Source organism: Pelecanus crispus, chromosome 2 (assembly GCF_030463565.1).
Source record: "Pelecanus crispus isolate bPelCri1 chromosome 2, bPelCri1.pri, whole genome shotgun sequence".
NCBI lineage: Eukaryota > Metazoa > Chordata > Aves > Pelecaniformes > Pelecanidae > Pelecanus > Pelecanus crispus.
In genome coordinates, this window is record NC_134644.1 from 543,276 (window position 1) to 555,614 (window position 12,339).

At 71.4% G+C, this 12,339-nt stretch overlaps 2 protein-coding genes across 2 annotated transcripts in view; one reads left to right on the top strand and one right to left on the bottom strand.

Annotated features, from left to right (window-relative positions):
* The first annotated feature begins 431 nt into the window (after window positions 1-431).
* ATG9B (autophagy related 9B) lies at window positions 432-4,694 on the top strand. Its single transcript, XM_075706337.1, has 13 exons — window positions 432-531; window positions 817-860; window positions 1,037-1,101; window positions 1,239-1,409; window positions 1,497-1,638; window positions 1,752-2,500; window positions 2,586-2,739; window positions 2,810-2,989; window positions 3,084-3,329; window positions 3,402-3,613; window positions 3,768-3,870; window positions 4,369-4,459; window positions 4,588-4,694. The coding sequence occupies exons 1-13, from the start codon at window positions 432-434 to the stop codon at window positions 4,692-4,694; spliced, it is 2,364 nt and encodes a 787-aa protein (XP_075562452.1).
* Window positions 4,695-6,383: 1,689 nt separating this feature from the next.
* LOC142593058 (nitric oxide synthase 3-like) overlaps window positions 6,384-12,339 on the bottom strand; it is a 6,869-nt gene continuing 913 nt past the window's right edge. Inside the window, 8 exon segments of the mRNA XM_075706492.1 lie at window positions 6,384-6,506; window positions 6,601-6,795; window positions 7,700-7,848; window positions 8,651-8,772; window positions 9,347-9,384; window positions 9,386-9,435; window positions 10,495-10,705; window positions 11,928-12,087. Of these exon segments, the coding sequence (XP_075562607.1) occupies window positions 6,384-6,506; window positions 6,601-6,795; window positions 7,700-7,848; window positions 8,651-8,772; window positions 9,347-9,384; window positions 9,386-9,435; window positions 10,495-10,705; window positions 11,928-12,087 (1,048 nt within the window).

The window sequence follows — 12,339 nt, forward strand, 5'->3', positions numbered from 1 at the left end:
GGGCAGGGGTCTCTCGCCGGGGAGCTCCGGCCCCGTGGCGGGGGGCACGTCCGGGCGCTGGCGGCGATCCAGCCGGTGGGACGGGCTGGGCGGCGTGCGCGGTGTGGCCCTGCCCGGGGCCATGGCCACGGCCGCGGTGCGGGAAGCCAGCTCAGGCCGCCCGAATTTGGGGCACGCGGGCGGCGCTGCGTGGCCTCGCCGGCATTTCCGCCTCCCAGCCGCGGGGCAGACAGCTCAGCCCGGCTCGGCACGGTTCGGCACGGCATTCCCGTGCCCCACGGCTGGGCTCTGGCTGCCCCGCGGCCCATGGGGCGGCGCGGGGGGCTCCGTCTCCCCGGCCACCCCCGCTGCCGGGGTCCGTGCCAGGTGGGGGTCCCTGGGCCGCGGCGGCGGGTGCCGACGGGCGTCCCTGGCAGGCGGCGTGGCGGGCGATGGCGGAGCAGGGGGAGTACCGGCGCCTGGAGGACTTCGAGGAGGACTCACCCCCCGGCGAGGAGGAGCTGCTGGTGCACGTCACCGAGGGGCTGCAAGGTAGCGAGGGCTGAGACCCCGCCGGGGGGCTTGAGGGGGTCTGGGGGTCATGGCCACCCCGTGGGGCGCAGGCTGGGGGGACTCGACCGGGGCGGAGGGGGGCAGGCCCGGCCCTGCCGCGTGTGGGGTGGGGGCATCGGCCGCCCCACGGCCCTGCAGCCGGTCGCGGGGGACGGGACTGTGGGTCCCGGGCGGGGGTGCCCCATGGATTGGGGACGTGGGGGGCCGGGGGGGGGCCGCGCCGTGGCCCCGGCTCAGGCCCCGCTGTTTTTCTCTCCTCGCCAGACTCCTGGCACCACATCAAGAACCTGGATAATTTCTTCACCAAGATATCCTTGCAGGGCCCCTGCCTGGCTGCTGCCCAGCCCTGCCCGCGGCCGGCACCGCGGCGGGGGGGTGGGGGGACCCCGGTGCTGCGGGGGGGTGGCGGGGGGGTGTCCGGCACCGCTGGCACATGGGGGGGGGTCCGGCACCGCTGGCACATGCTCCTTAACGCACCCCCAACATCTACCACTTCCACCAGAAGAACGGCTTCGCCTGCATGATGCTCTCTGACCTCTTCGAGCTGGTGTAAGTGCCGGCGGGACGCCCGCGCCCGCACGCCGTGCCGTGCCGTGCTGCGCCGTGCCGTGCTGCGCCGTGCCGTGCCGCACCGCGCCGGGCAGCCGCGGGGCGAGGGGCCGGTGCTGATCCCCCGCCGCCCCCAGGCAGTTCCTGTTTGTGGTCACCTTCACCACCTTCCTGCTGTGCTGCGTGGATTACGACGTCCTCTTCGCCAACCGGCCGCTCAACCACAGCCACGCCGGGGGGGCGGCCCCTGACCGCAGCAAGGTGACGCTGCCAGATGCCGTCCTGCCCGCCCCGCAGTGCGCCCAGAGGTGAGGAGGGGGCTGGGAGCCGCCGGCACGGCCGCGCAGGGGTCCCGGCGCCGTTGGGTCCCGCGCCTGACGCGCGTCCCCTGCCAGGATCCGGGCCAGCGGCTGGATCATCTTCCTGCTGGTGATGGCGGCCGTCTTCTGGCTGTACCGGCTGGTGAAGGTGCTCTGCAGCCTGCTCAGCTACTGGGAGATCCGCACCTTCTACATCAAAGCCCTCAACATCCCCTCGGTGAGCGGGGCCGCGGGGAGGGGGCTGCTGGGGCCGGGGCCGGCCGTGCCATGCTGAGCCGTGCCAAGCCGCGCCGTGCCGCGCCGGCATGGATCGACGTGTCGTTGCTGCAGGAGGGGCTGTGCAACTACAGCTGGCAGGAGGTGCAGGCGCGGCTGATCTCGCTGCAGCGCCGGCAGCAGATGTGCGTGCACAAGAGGGAGCTGACGGAGCTGGACATCTACCACCGCATCCTGCGCTTCAAGAACTACATGGTGGCCATGGTCAACAAGTCGCTGCTGCCCGTCCGCTTCCGCTTGCCGCTGCTGGGCTCCGTCGTCTTCCTCACCCAGGGCCTCAAGTACAACCTGGAGCTGCTCCTCTTCTGGGGCCCCGGTTCTCTCTTCCAGAACAAGTGGAGCCTGCGGCCGCAGTGCAAGCGGGCAGGCGCCCGGCGGGAGCTGGCCCGGCGCCTGGCGCGCACCATGGTGCTGCTGGGTCTGGCCAACTTGCTGCTCTGCCCCTGCGTGCTGGTCTGGCAGCTGCTCTACGCCTTCTTCAGCTACGCCGAGGTGATCAAGCGGGAGCCGAGCAGCCTGGGCGCCCGCCGCTGGTCCCTCTACGGCCGCCACTACCTGCGCCACTTCAACGAGCTCAACCACGAGCTGCAGGCGCGGCTGAGCCGCGGCTACAAGCCGGCCACCAAGTACATGAACTCCTTCACCAGCCCGCTGCTCACCGTGCTGGCCAAGAACGTCGGCTTCTTCGCCGGCTCCATCCTGGCCGTGCTCATCGTCCTGACCGTCTACGACGAGGACGTGCTGACGGTGCAGCACATCCTCACCGCCATCACGCTGCTGGGGCTGGTGGTCACCCTGGCCAGGTGGGTGCGCGGGGCCGTGCCGTGCCGGGGGCGGGCGCGGCGGGGTGGCCAAGCAGGAGGTGCGACGCCTGCCCCGTGCCCGCAGGTCCTTCATCCCCGACGAGCACACGGTGTGGTGCCCGGAGCAGCTGCTGCAGCGTGTCCTGGCCCACGTGCACTACATGCCTGACCACTGGCAGGGCAACGCCAGCCGGTCGGAGACGCGCAGCGAGATGGCGCAGCTCTTCCAGTACAAGGCGGTGAGCGCGGGCGGGGCCGGCCGGGAGGGCAGGACCCCCCGCACCTGCTAACGCCCTCCGCCGCCCGCAGGTCTTCATCCTGGAGGAGCTGCTGAGCCCCATCCTCACCCCCCTCATCCTCATCTTCGCCCTGCCCGCCCGCGCCCTGGACATCGTCGACTTCTTCCGCAACTTCACGGTGGAGGTGGTGGGGGTGGGCGACATCTGCTCCTTCGCCCAGCTCGATGTCCGCAACCACGGCAATCCCCAGGTCGGGGGGTGTCCTGGGGTCGGGGGGGGAGGTCCCTGGTGTGTGTGGGGGGGGATCCCGGGCGCAGCCCCACTTTTGCCCACCTGCCCCGCAGTGGCTGTCGGCCGGGCAGACGGAGGCCTCCGTGTACCAGCAAGCGGAGAACGGGAAGACGGAGCTGTCGCTGATGCACTTCGCCATCACCAACCCGCGCTGGCAGCCGCCGCCGCCCAGCGAGCTCTTCCTCAGCCACCTGAAGGAGAAGGTGCAGCAGGACGCGGCCGCCGCGCCGCCCGCCCAGCGCATCCTGGCCGAGGGGCCGCTGGGCGCTTCCCTCTTCTCCGACGACTCGGTGGCGACGGTGAGCAGGGTGGGCGATGGGAGCCGGGGTGGGGTCTTCAGCTGGGCCTGATCCTGACGCGTGTCCCCGCAGCCGGACGGCTTGCTGGCCAGCGTCCTGGCCCGGCCCATCCTCTCGGCCAGCGGGCTGGCGTCCCGGGACCGGCGCTTCGCCCAGCCTTGCAGCACCGCCAGCGCCGCCGCCAGCGTCCTGGCCTCCCTGGCGTCCCCGCTGCCCGGCCGGGCGCACGGCCCCTCCGCCGACAGCCCCGGCTGCCACAGCGACCGCCTGCTCCCCGAGGAGAGGTGCTGCCCGTGGCGGGGCGGGGGGCTCGGCACCCCCCGAGCGGGTGCCGGGGGGCAATGGAAGGGGCGTGGGGAGGGGGGTGTCGCGGCGGGGATGGGGGTGTCGCGGCGGGGCCCCGTGTGCCGGTGGGGTGCTCACCGGCTCTGCCCGCAGCCTGCTGCTGAGCGAGTCGCGGCTGCGCAGCCTGAGCCGCTCGGCGCTGCTCTCCGAGGTGGCTTCGGCCGAGATGAGCCTCCACGCCATCTACCTGCACGAGGTGCGTGTACCCCCCGCCCCAGCCACGTGTCCCCCCGGACAGGTCCCCTGCCCTCATCCCTGCCCGCATCACTGCTCCGTCCCGGAGCTCTGCCCCTGCCTCCTGCCCACCACCCCCATGGCTCTTGCCTGGCCCTGCTCCCCCCAGTCCCTTGTCCCCAGTCCCCAATTCCCGGTCCCTGGTCCTTTGTCCCCGTGCCAGGCTGGCCCCTGCGCTCCCTGCTCCGGTGCATGACCCCCCCCCCCCTCCATTGCCCTTGTTTTGGCTGGGGACCCCACAGCTGCTGCCAGACCGGGTGTTGGGGGGGTGAGGGACCGCAGCTGGCATCACCGCAGCCATGTCCCCCCCCATCTGCCACCTCTTTGGGGGGCCAGGGCGGTGTCTTGCGCTGGGAGCCCCCCCCCGCCCTGCCGCCCCACGGCGACGGGGGCTCTGACCCCCATGACGGGGGGCTCTGCTGCGATGGGGGGGCTCTGACCGCCCCTCCCACCCTTCCAGCTCCACCAGCAGCAGCAGCAGGGGCCCGGGCCTCAGGCCATGGGGATGTGGGTGGCCACGGGGGCACCCAAACCACCCTCTGTGACCGCAGGTAAGCACCGCGGGGACCGGGGACACGTGCCGGCCCCCCGGGGCTGAGCCCAGGGATTGGGCAGCTGGGGGGGGTCCTGGGGGCTGGGACCCTGGGCCAGGGCAGCTCTGACCCCCCCTGCACCCCAGGCTCGGCTGCCAGGGCCTCGCAGGCTCAACACCGGGAGATGCCGCTGGGCGGCTGGGCTGAGGAAGAGGAGGAGGAAGAGGAGGAGGAAGAGCAGACGACGGGCTAGCCGGCCTCGGCTCCGGTGGGTGAGGGCACGGCACGGCCCCCACCCGGGGAGGGTTGGTGGCTGCTGGGGCGGCCGGGGCGGCACGGGACGATGGGGCTGGACCCCCACCGGGGATGGGGCCCAGCAGCGTTGGGCTGGCGTGCGTGCTGGGGTCCTTGCTGCCGGTGTCCCCAGTGCCAGCGTCGCCAGTGCTGGGGTCCCTGCTGCCGGTGTCCCCAGTGCCAGCGTCGCCAGTGCTGGGGTCCTTGCTGCCGGTGTCCCCAGTGCCAGCGTCGCCAGTGCTGGGGTCCCTGCTGCCGGTGTCCCCAGTGCCAGCGTCGCCAGTGCTGGGGTCCCTGCTGCCGGTGTCCCCAGTGCCAGCGTCGCCAGTGCTGGGGTCCCTGCTGCTGGTGTCCCCAGTGCCAGCGTCGCCAGTGCTGGAGTCCTTGCTACCGGTGTCCCCAGTGCCAGTGTCCCCAGTGCTGGAGTCCCTGCTGCTGGTGTCCCCAGTGCCAGGGTCGCCAGTGCCGGCATCCCTGCTGCCAGAATCCCCAGTACCGGCATCCCCAGTGCTGGCATCCTTGCTGCTGGTGTCCCCAGTGCCAGCATCCCAGTGCAGGGGTCCCTGCTGCCAGGGTCCCCAGTGCCAGCATCCGCAGTGCCAGGGTCCCCAGTGCCAGGGTCCCTGCTGCCAGCGTCCCCAGTGCTGGCATCCCCTGTGCGGGCGTCCCTGCTGCTGGCGTTCCCAGTGCCAGCGTCCCCAGTGCCGGTGTCCCTGCTGCCAGCATCTGCAGTGCCAGGGTCCCCAGTGCTGGGGTCCCTGCTGCCGGCGTCCCCAGTGCCGGCGTCCCCACTGCCAGCGTTGCTGCTGACAGACCCATTTCCTCCGCAGGGTCCTGGGTGTGCCAAGAGCTCCCGGCGCTGCCAGGCACGGTGCCGGGAGAGCTGCCAGGAGGCGCTGGCCGGGACGGGGCACGGCAGGGGGGTGCTCGCCGCTGCCCACCGCGCTGCCTGGGGACCGGGAGCCGCGGCGCGGGGTGGTCCGGCCCACGTGGGCCCCCCGCTTGGGTGCGCGGCCTCGCCAGTGGCCCTGCCGTGGGGCCGGAGGCGCTGCCGGGGGCAGCCAGCTCTGCCAGGTGCTATATTTATGGGGGGGCACGGGGCGCCTGCGCTGCCCCTTCCCGAGGCTGGGGCTGTCCCCGCTCCTGCCGCCTGCCCGGGCCTCTGCCCCGCACCGTGCCCTGCCGCGGGCACCGGCCGCACCGAGCTGCTGCGGGAAATAAAGGTTTACAGAGGGGCTGTGCCCGGCGGTGACTGAGCCCCAGGGATGCTGGGGGGGGCGATGGCGTGGACAGGGTTTGGGGGGCGATGCTGGGGCGCGTGGGCAGGCGGCAGCGGTGCTGCCAGGGCGGTGCGGCTCGCCGGCGGCCGCACAGATTGGAGCTGTGGGGACCGTGGCTGCGTCCCCAAACCCACCCACCCGCCGTTTCCAGCCGCCCCATGCCTGCCCCGTCCGTGGCCGGTGTGTGGCCGGGTCACCCCAGCCCACCCGTGCCCACCCCAGCGCTCCCGGCGCCACGCGCGGTGCCGGCCCAGGGGAGGTGAAGCGCTGGGCCGTGGTTATCAAAACTAAACCTTTACTGGGGAGGCAGCGCTGCCTGCAGCGGGGCGGGGGGAGCAGCCCCGGGGACCCCTCCTGCCCCGGCACGTTTAGGGTGCCGGGCCGGTCTGCCGGCGCTCCTGCATGGAGAAGGACTGGCTGCGGATGCGGAAGGCCACCTCCTGCGTGCGGAAGGTGAGGCCGAAGATGTCCTCGTGGTAGCGGTTCTTGTCCTGGGGGAGCAGGCGTCAGGGCAGCGTGCACGGGCGCGGTGCCGGCATGCACGGGCGCGGTGCCGGCGTGCACGGGCGCGGTGCCGGTCCTTACCCGCAGCTCGCTGATGAAGTCCCCCGCCTGCCCCAGCGTCATGCCGGCCTGCTGCACCAGGATGTGCTGCACTGTCTGCAGCACCTCGGTGGCCATGGTCACGTCCCCGCAGACGTACATGTGCCCGGCGCTCTGGCACAGCACCCGGTGCACCTCCGCGGCCAGCTGTGTCCGCAGCACGTCCTGCACGTAGGTCTGGGGACACCGGGAGCGGCCGGTGACACGCGGCACACGGCGCCGGCCCCCGCCCCGACCTGCGCCCACGTCCCCGTCCCCACCCTGCCCCTTTGCGCCCTGTCCCTGTCCCCGTCCTCCTTTCTGTCTCCGTCCTTGCCCATGTCCCCATCCCACCCTCGCCTCCATCCCCGCCGTTGTCCTCCCCACCCTATCCCCGTCTCCTCCGTTTCTGTCCCCACCCTGTCCCTGTCCCCAGCTCCATCCTTGTCCCAGTCTGCCTCTGTTCTTGTCCCCATCCCCATCCTGGTCCCACCTCCCTCCCTGTCCCTGTCCTTGTTTGTCTCCATCCTCGTCCATGTCCCCATCCCACCCTTGCCTGTCTTTGTGTCCCCCACCCTATCCCTGTCCTCTCCATTTCTGTCCCCATCCTTGTCCCCATCGTGCCCCTGTCCCCAGCTCCATCCTTGTCCCAGTCTGCCTCCATTCTTGTCCCCATCCTGGCCCCATTCTGTCCTGGCCCCACCTCCCTCCCTGTCCCCATCCTTGTTTCTGTCTCCGTCCTCGTCTATGTCCGCATCCCACCCTCACCTCCATCCCCATCGTTGTGTCCCCCACCCTATCCCTGTCCCCTCCATTTCTGTCCCCACCCTTTCCCCATCCCTGTCCCCGGCTCCATCTTTGTCCCAGTCTGCCTCCATTCTTGTCCCCATCCCCATCCTGGCCCCCACCCTGTCCCTGTCCCTGTCCCCATCGCACCCTGTCTCCATTCTCGTTTCTGTCTCTGTCCTCGCCCACCCTTGCCTCCATCCCCATCATTGTGCCCCCCACCAGGTCCCTGCTGTCCCTGTCCCCAGCTCCATCCTTGTCCCAGTCTGTCTCCATTCTCGTCCCCATCCCCGTCCCCATCCCAGCCCCGTCCCACCTTGGGGGTCCCCGGCTCGCGGGAGAAGGCGGTGAGGACCTGGCTGAGGGCCCCCTGCTCCTGTGCCTCCTGCATCTCCTCCCGGTAGATGTGGTCCAGCGCAGAGGAGCGGCAGCCGAACACCAGCACCATGCTGCCCAGGGGGCCGCCTGCGGGGACCCGGCCCTCGTCCCCTGCGGCCCCTGCAGCCCCACGGCCCCGGCCCCCCATGCACCATGTCCCCCGACCTTGCACCCCCCACTCCCCCGTGTCCTGCAGCCCCCCCATCCCCACGTCCCCCCACCCCTGTGCCATGCATCCCCATGTCCCCGTCCCCCCATCCCGGTGTCCCTGCACCCCTGTGCCACGCATCCCCGTGTCCCCACATCCCCCCACCCCGTATCCCTGCACCCCTGTGCCCCCGTGCCACACATCCCTGTGTCCCCATGTCCCCCCACCCATGTCCCTGCACCCCTGTGTCCCCATGCCATGCATCCCTGTATCCCTCCGTCCATGTCCTAGTGTCCCCATGCCATGCCTCCCCTTGTCCCCGTGTCCCGCAGCCCACGTCCCACTGTCCCCAGCCCCACGTCCCCCTGTCCCCAGCCCCCTGTCCCCTGCCCCACATCCCCAGCCCCGTGTCCCCCGCCCCCATGTCCCCAGCCCCATGTCCCCCCGCCCTCCAACCCCTGTCCCCCGCCCCATGTCCCCCGTTCCCCTCCCCATGTCCCCCTGTCCCCAGCCCCATATCCCCCGTCCCCCGCCCCCTGTCCCCGTCCCCACATCCCCAGCCCCCTGTCCCCACGCCCTCCCGTCCCCCTCCCCCGTCCCCATGTCCCCAGCCCCATGTCCCCCTGTCCCCCCGTCCCCCGCCCCGTGTCCCCCTGTCCCCAGCCCCCTGTCCCCCCGCCCCGTGTCCCCCTGTCCCCCTGTCCCCCCGTCCCCATGTCCCCCCGCCCCGCCCCGCCCCACCTCCGGAGCGCAGGTGGTGCAGCCGCTGCTGCCAGAAGCTGCGGAAGGGCGCGACGCCGGTGCCGGGTCCCACCAGGACGCAGGGGGCCTCGGGGGCGGGCGGCAGCCGGAAGGAGGGGGCCCTGCGGCGGCCGGGGGGAGCGGGGGGGCGGGAGATGGAGTCCGGGGTACCGGGGAGCGGGGGGTGCCGGGAAATGGAGTCCGCGGTACCGGGGGGTGCCGGGAAATGGCGCCCGGGGAGCGGGGGATGCCGGGAAATGGCGCCCGGGGTACCAGGGGGTGCCGGGAAATGGCGTCCGGGGAGCGGGGGATGCCGGGAAATGGCGCCCGGGGTACCGGAGAGCGGGGGATGCCGGGAAATGGAGTCCCGGGGTACGGGGGGGGGTGGGGGGAATGCCGGGAAAAGGAGTCCGGGGGCGGTGGCGGGGGAATTCAGGGAATGCCGGGAAAGGGAGTCCCGGGGATGGGGAGTCGCGCAGCATGCTGGGAAATGGAGTCCGAGGCACTGGGGGAGCGGGGAATGCCGGGAAATGGAGTCCGGGGGCGGGGGGAATGCAGGGAATGCCGGGAAAGGGAGTCCCGGGGATGGGGAGTCGCGGAGCATGCTGGGAAATGGAGTCCGGGGGGCGGGGGAGCGGGGGGTGCCGGGAAATGGAGTCCCGGGCACCGGGGGGTGCGGGCGGGGTCGTCCCTTACCCCCGGATGAAGGCCGGCACCGTGTCCCCGGGCTGCAGCCCGCGCCAGCCAGGTGGAGCAGACGCCGTAGTGCAGGGGGCCCTGCCCGTCTGCGGGGACCCGAGCGGCTGCAGGGGCCGTGGCGGGCAGCCCCCCGCAGGCAGCCCCCCGGGAGGGCTGGGGGTCCGGGGGGCCCTGGGGGTCCTGGGGGGCCCTGGGAGGGTGCATGGGGGACGGGGGCGGCTGGTGCCGGGGTGGGGGGCACATCCCTGGGGGCTTCACCACGTCCAACAGCAGCGCCCGGGGCACTGCGGGATGGGGCTGGGGGGGACCTGGGAGGGGACCGGGGGGATGCCCTGGGGATCTGGAAGTGCCCTGGGGACCCTGGAGATGCCCTGGGGACCTGGAGGTGCCCTGGGGACCCTGGAGATTCCCTGGGGACCCTGGAGATTCCCTGGGGACCTGGAGATTCCCTGGGAACCCTGAAGATTCCCTGGGAACCCTGAAGATGCCATGGGGGGCCTGGAGATTCCCTGGGGACCCTGGAGATGCCCTGGGGGGCCTGGGAACCCTGGAGATGCCCTGGGGACCCTGGAGATTCCCTGGGGACCTGGGAACCCTGGAGATGCTCTGGGGACCTGGAGATTCCCTGGGAACCCTGGAGATGCTCTGGGGACCTGGAGATGCCATGGGGGGCTTGGAGATTCCCTGAGGACCTGGAGATTCCCTGGGGACCCTGGAGATGCCCTGGAGATTCCCTGGGAACCCTGGAGATGCTCTGGGGACCTGGAGATTCCCTGGGGACCCTGGAGATGCCCTGGGGACCCTGGAGATGCCCTGGGGGACCTGGTAACCCTGGAGATGCTCTGGGGACCTGTGAGATGCCATGGGGGGCCTGGAGATTCCCTGGGGTCCAGGAGATTCCCTGGGGTCCAGGAGGACACTCTGGGGACCTGGAGATGCCCTGGGGACCTGGAGATGCCCTGGGGACCCTGGAGATGCCCTGGGGACCTGGAGATTCCCTGGGGACCCTGGAGATTCCCTGGGGCCGTGCCACACGGGGTGCCGGGAGCAGGTGTTGCTGTGAGGGTGGCAGGGCAGAAGGGAGCAGCCCCCCGCCCGGGGCACCCACCCACCAGTGCCCGCCGCCCACCCCCGTCCCCGCTCACTCTCGCTGTGGTAGGTGACGACGGCCACGGTGAGGTGGATCTCGCCGGGGCTGGGGCCGGGCGCGGAGCTGATGGAGTAGTAGCGCGGCTGCAGCAGCGGCAGCTGGGTGAGCAGCAGGGAGGCCGGCAGCACCACCGAGGGGAACTCCTCCAGCACCTCCAGCAGCGTGGGGCACCGGAACCACTTCCAGTCCTCATACATCCGGGCGTCCTGCAAGGCACCCGGCTGGGCCACGGCTGCCACGCCCGGCACCCCAGCCCGGCAGGAGCCGGCACCCCAGCCATGGAGGGACCCAGCATCCCAGCCGGAGATGGTTCCAGCATCCCAGCATCCCAGCCAGGGATGGTTCTAGCATCCCAGCATCCCAGCCATGGAGGGACCCAGCATCCCAGCATGCCAGCATCCCTGTATTCCAACATCCAACCCAGGGAGGGCTCTGGCACCCCAGTAGCCCAGGCATGGAGGGACCCAGCATCCCAGTATCCCAGCCATGGAGGGGCCCAGCATCCCAGCATCCCAGTATCCCAGCCATGGAGGGGCCCAGCATCCCAGCATCCCAGTATCCCAGCCAGGGAGGGACCCAGTATCCCAGGCATGGAGGGACCCAGTGTCCCAGTATCCCAGCCATGGAGGGGCCCAGCATCCCAGCATCCCAGCCAGGGAGGGACCCAGCATCCCCAGCATCCCAGTATCCCAGCCAGGGATGGTTCTAGCATCCCAGCATCCCAGCCATGGAGGGACCAGCATCCCAGCGTCCCTGTATCCCAACATCCCCAGCCAGGGAGGGCTCTGGCACCCCAGTAGCCCAGGCATGGAGGGACCCAGCATCCCAGTATCCCAGCCAGGGAGGAGCCCAGCATTCCAGCATCCCAGGCATGGAGGGACCCAGCATCCCAGCATCCCAGGGCATGGAGGGACCCCAGCATCCCAGGCATGGAGAGACCCAGCATCCCAGCATCCCAGTATCCCAGGCATGGAGGGTTCCAGCATGCCAGTATCCCAGCATCCCAGCCAGAAAGGGACCCAGCATCCCAGTATCCCAGGCACGCAGGCAAGGATCCCAGAATCCCAGCCATGGAGGGACCCGCATCCCAATATCCCAGTATCCCAGCATCCCAGTATCCCAGCCAGGGAGGGTCCCAGCATCCCAGTATCCCAGGCATGGAGGGACCCAGCATCCCAGCATCCCAGTATCCAGTCCATGGAGGGACCCAGCATCCCAGTATCCCAGCCAGGGAGGGACCCAGCATCCCAGCATCCCAGTATCCAGTCCATGGAGGGACCCAGCATCCCCAGTAGGCAGGCATGGAGGGACCCAGCATCCCAGTATCCCAGTATCCCAGGCAGGGAGGGTTCCAGCATCCCAGTACCCCAGCATCCCAGCCCCCCGGCCCCCCCCAGGCGGGGCGCAGCCCCCAGCCCCCGCCCGCACCTGGCTGAGCTGCTGCAGGCGCTGCCGCTCGGCCGCCTCCCGCGCCAGCGTGGCCAGGACCTGCAGGAACTGGGGGCTCGGGGGGGCCGCCACGTCCAGGAAGAAGGTGAGGGCCTGGGCCAGGGTGCAGGGGGGCAGGCGGCTCTGCGGCACCCACGTCCTGCTGGGGGGGCCCCCGCCTGCGGGAGAGCGGGGCGGGGGTGGGGAGGGGCAGGATCCCCAGCCCCTTCCCCTTCCCCTTCCCCTTCCCCTTTCCCTTCCCCTTCCCCTGCCCCTGCCCCTTCTGCATCCCCTTCCCCTTTCCCTTCCCCAGCCCCTGCCCCAACCCCTGCCCCTTCCTCACCCCGTTCCTCTTTCCCAGCCCCTTCCCCCTTCCCTTTTCCAAGCCCCTTCCCCTGTCCCTTCTGCATCC

Coding starts and splice junctions, on each gene's coding strand:
- ATG9B (XM_075706337.1), top strand. CDS start 432: ATGGCGGAGCAGGGGGAGTACCGGCGCCTGGAGGACTTCGAGGAGGAC. Junction 532..816: donor CGTCACCGAGGGGCTGCAAG/GTAGCGAGGGCT, acceptor TCTCCTCGCCAG/ACTCCTGGCACCACATCAAG. Junction 1,102..1,238: donor TCTGACCTCTTCGAGCTGGT/GTAAGTGCCGGC, acceptor CGCCGCCCCCAG/GCAGTTCCTGTTTGTGGTCA.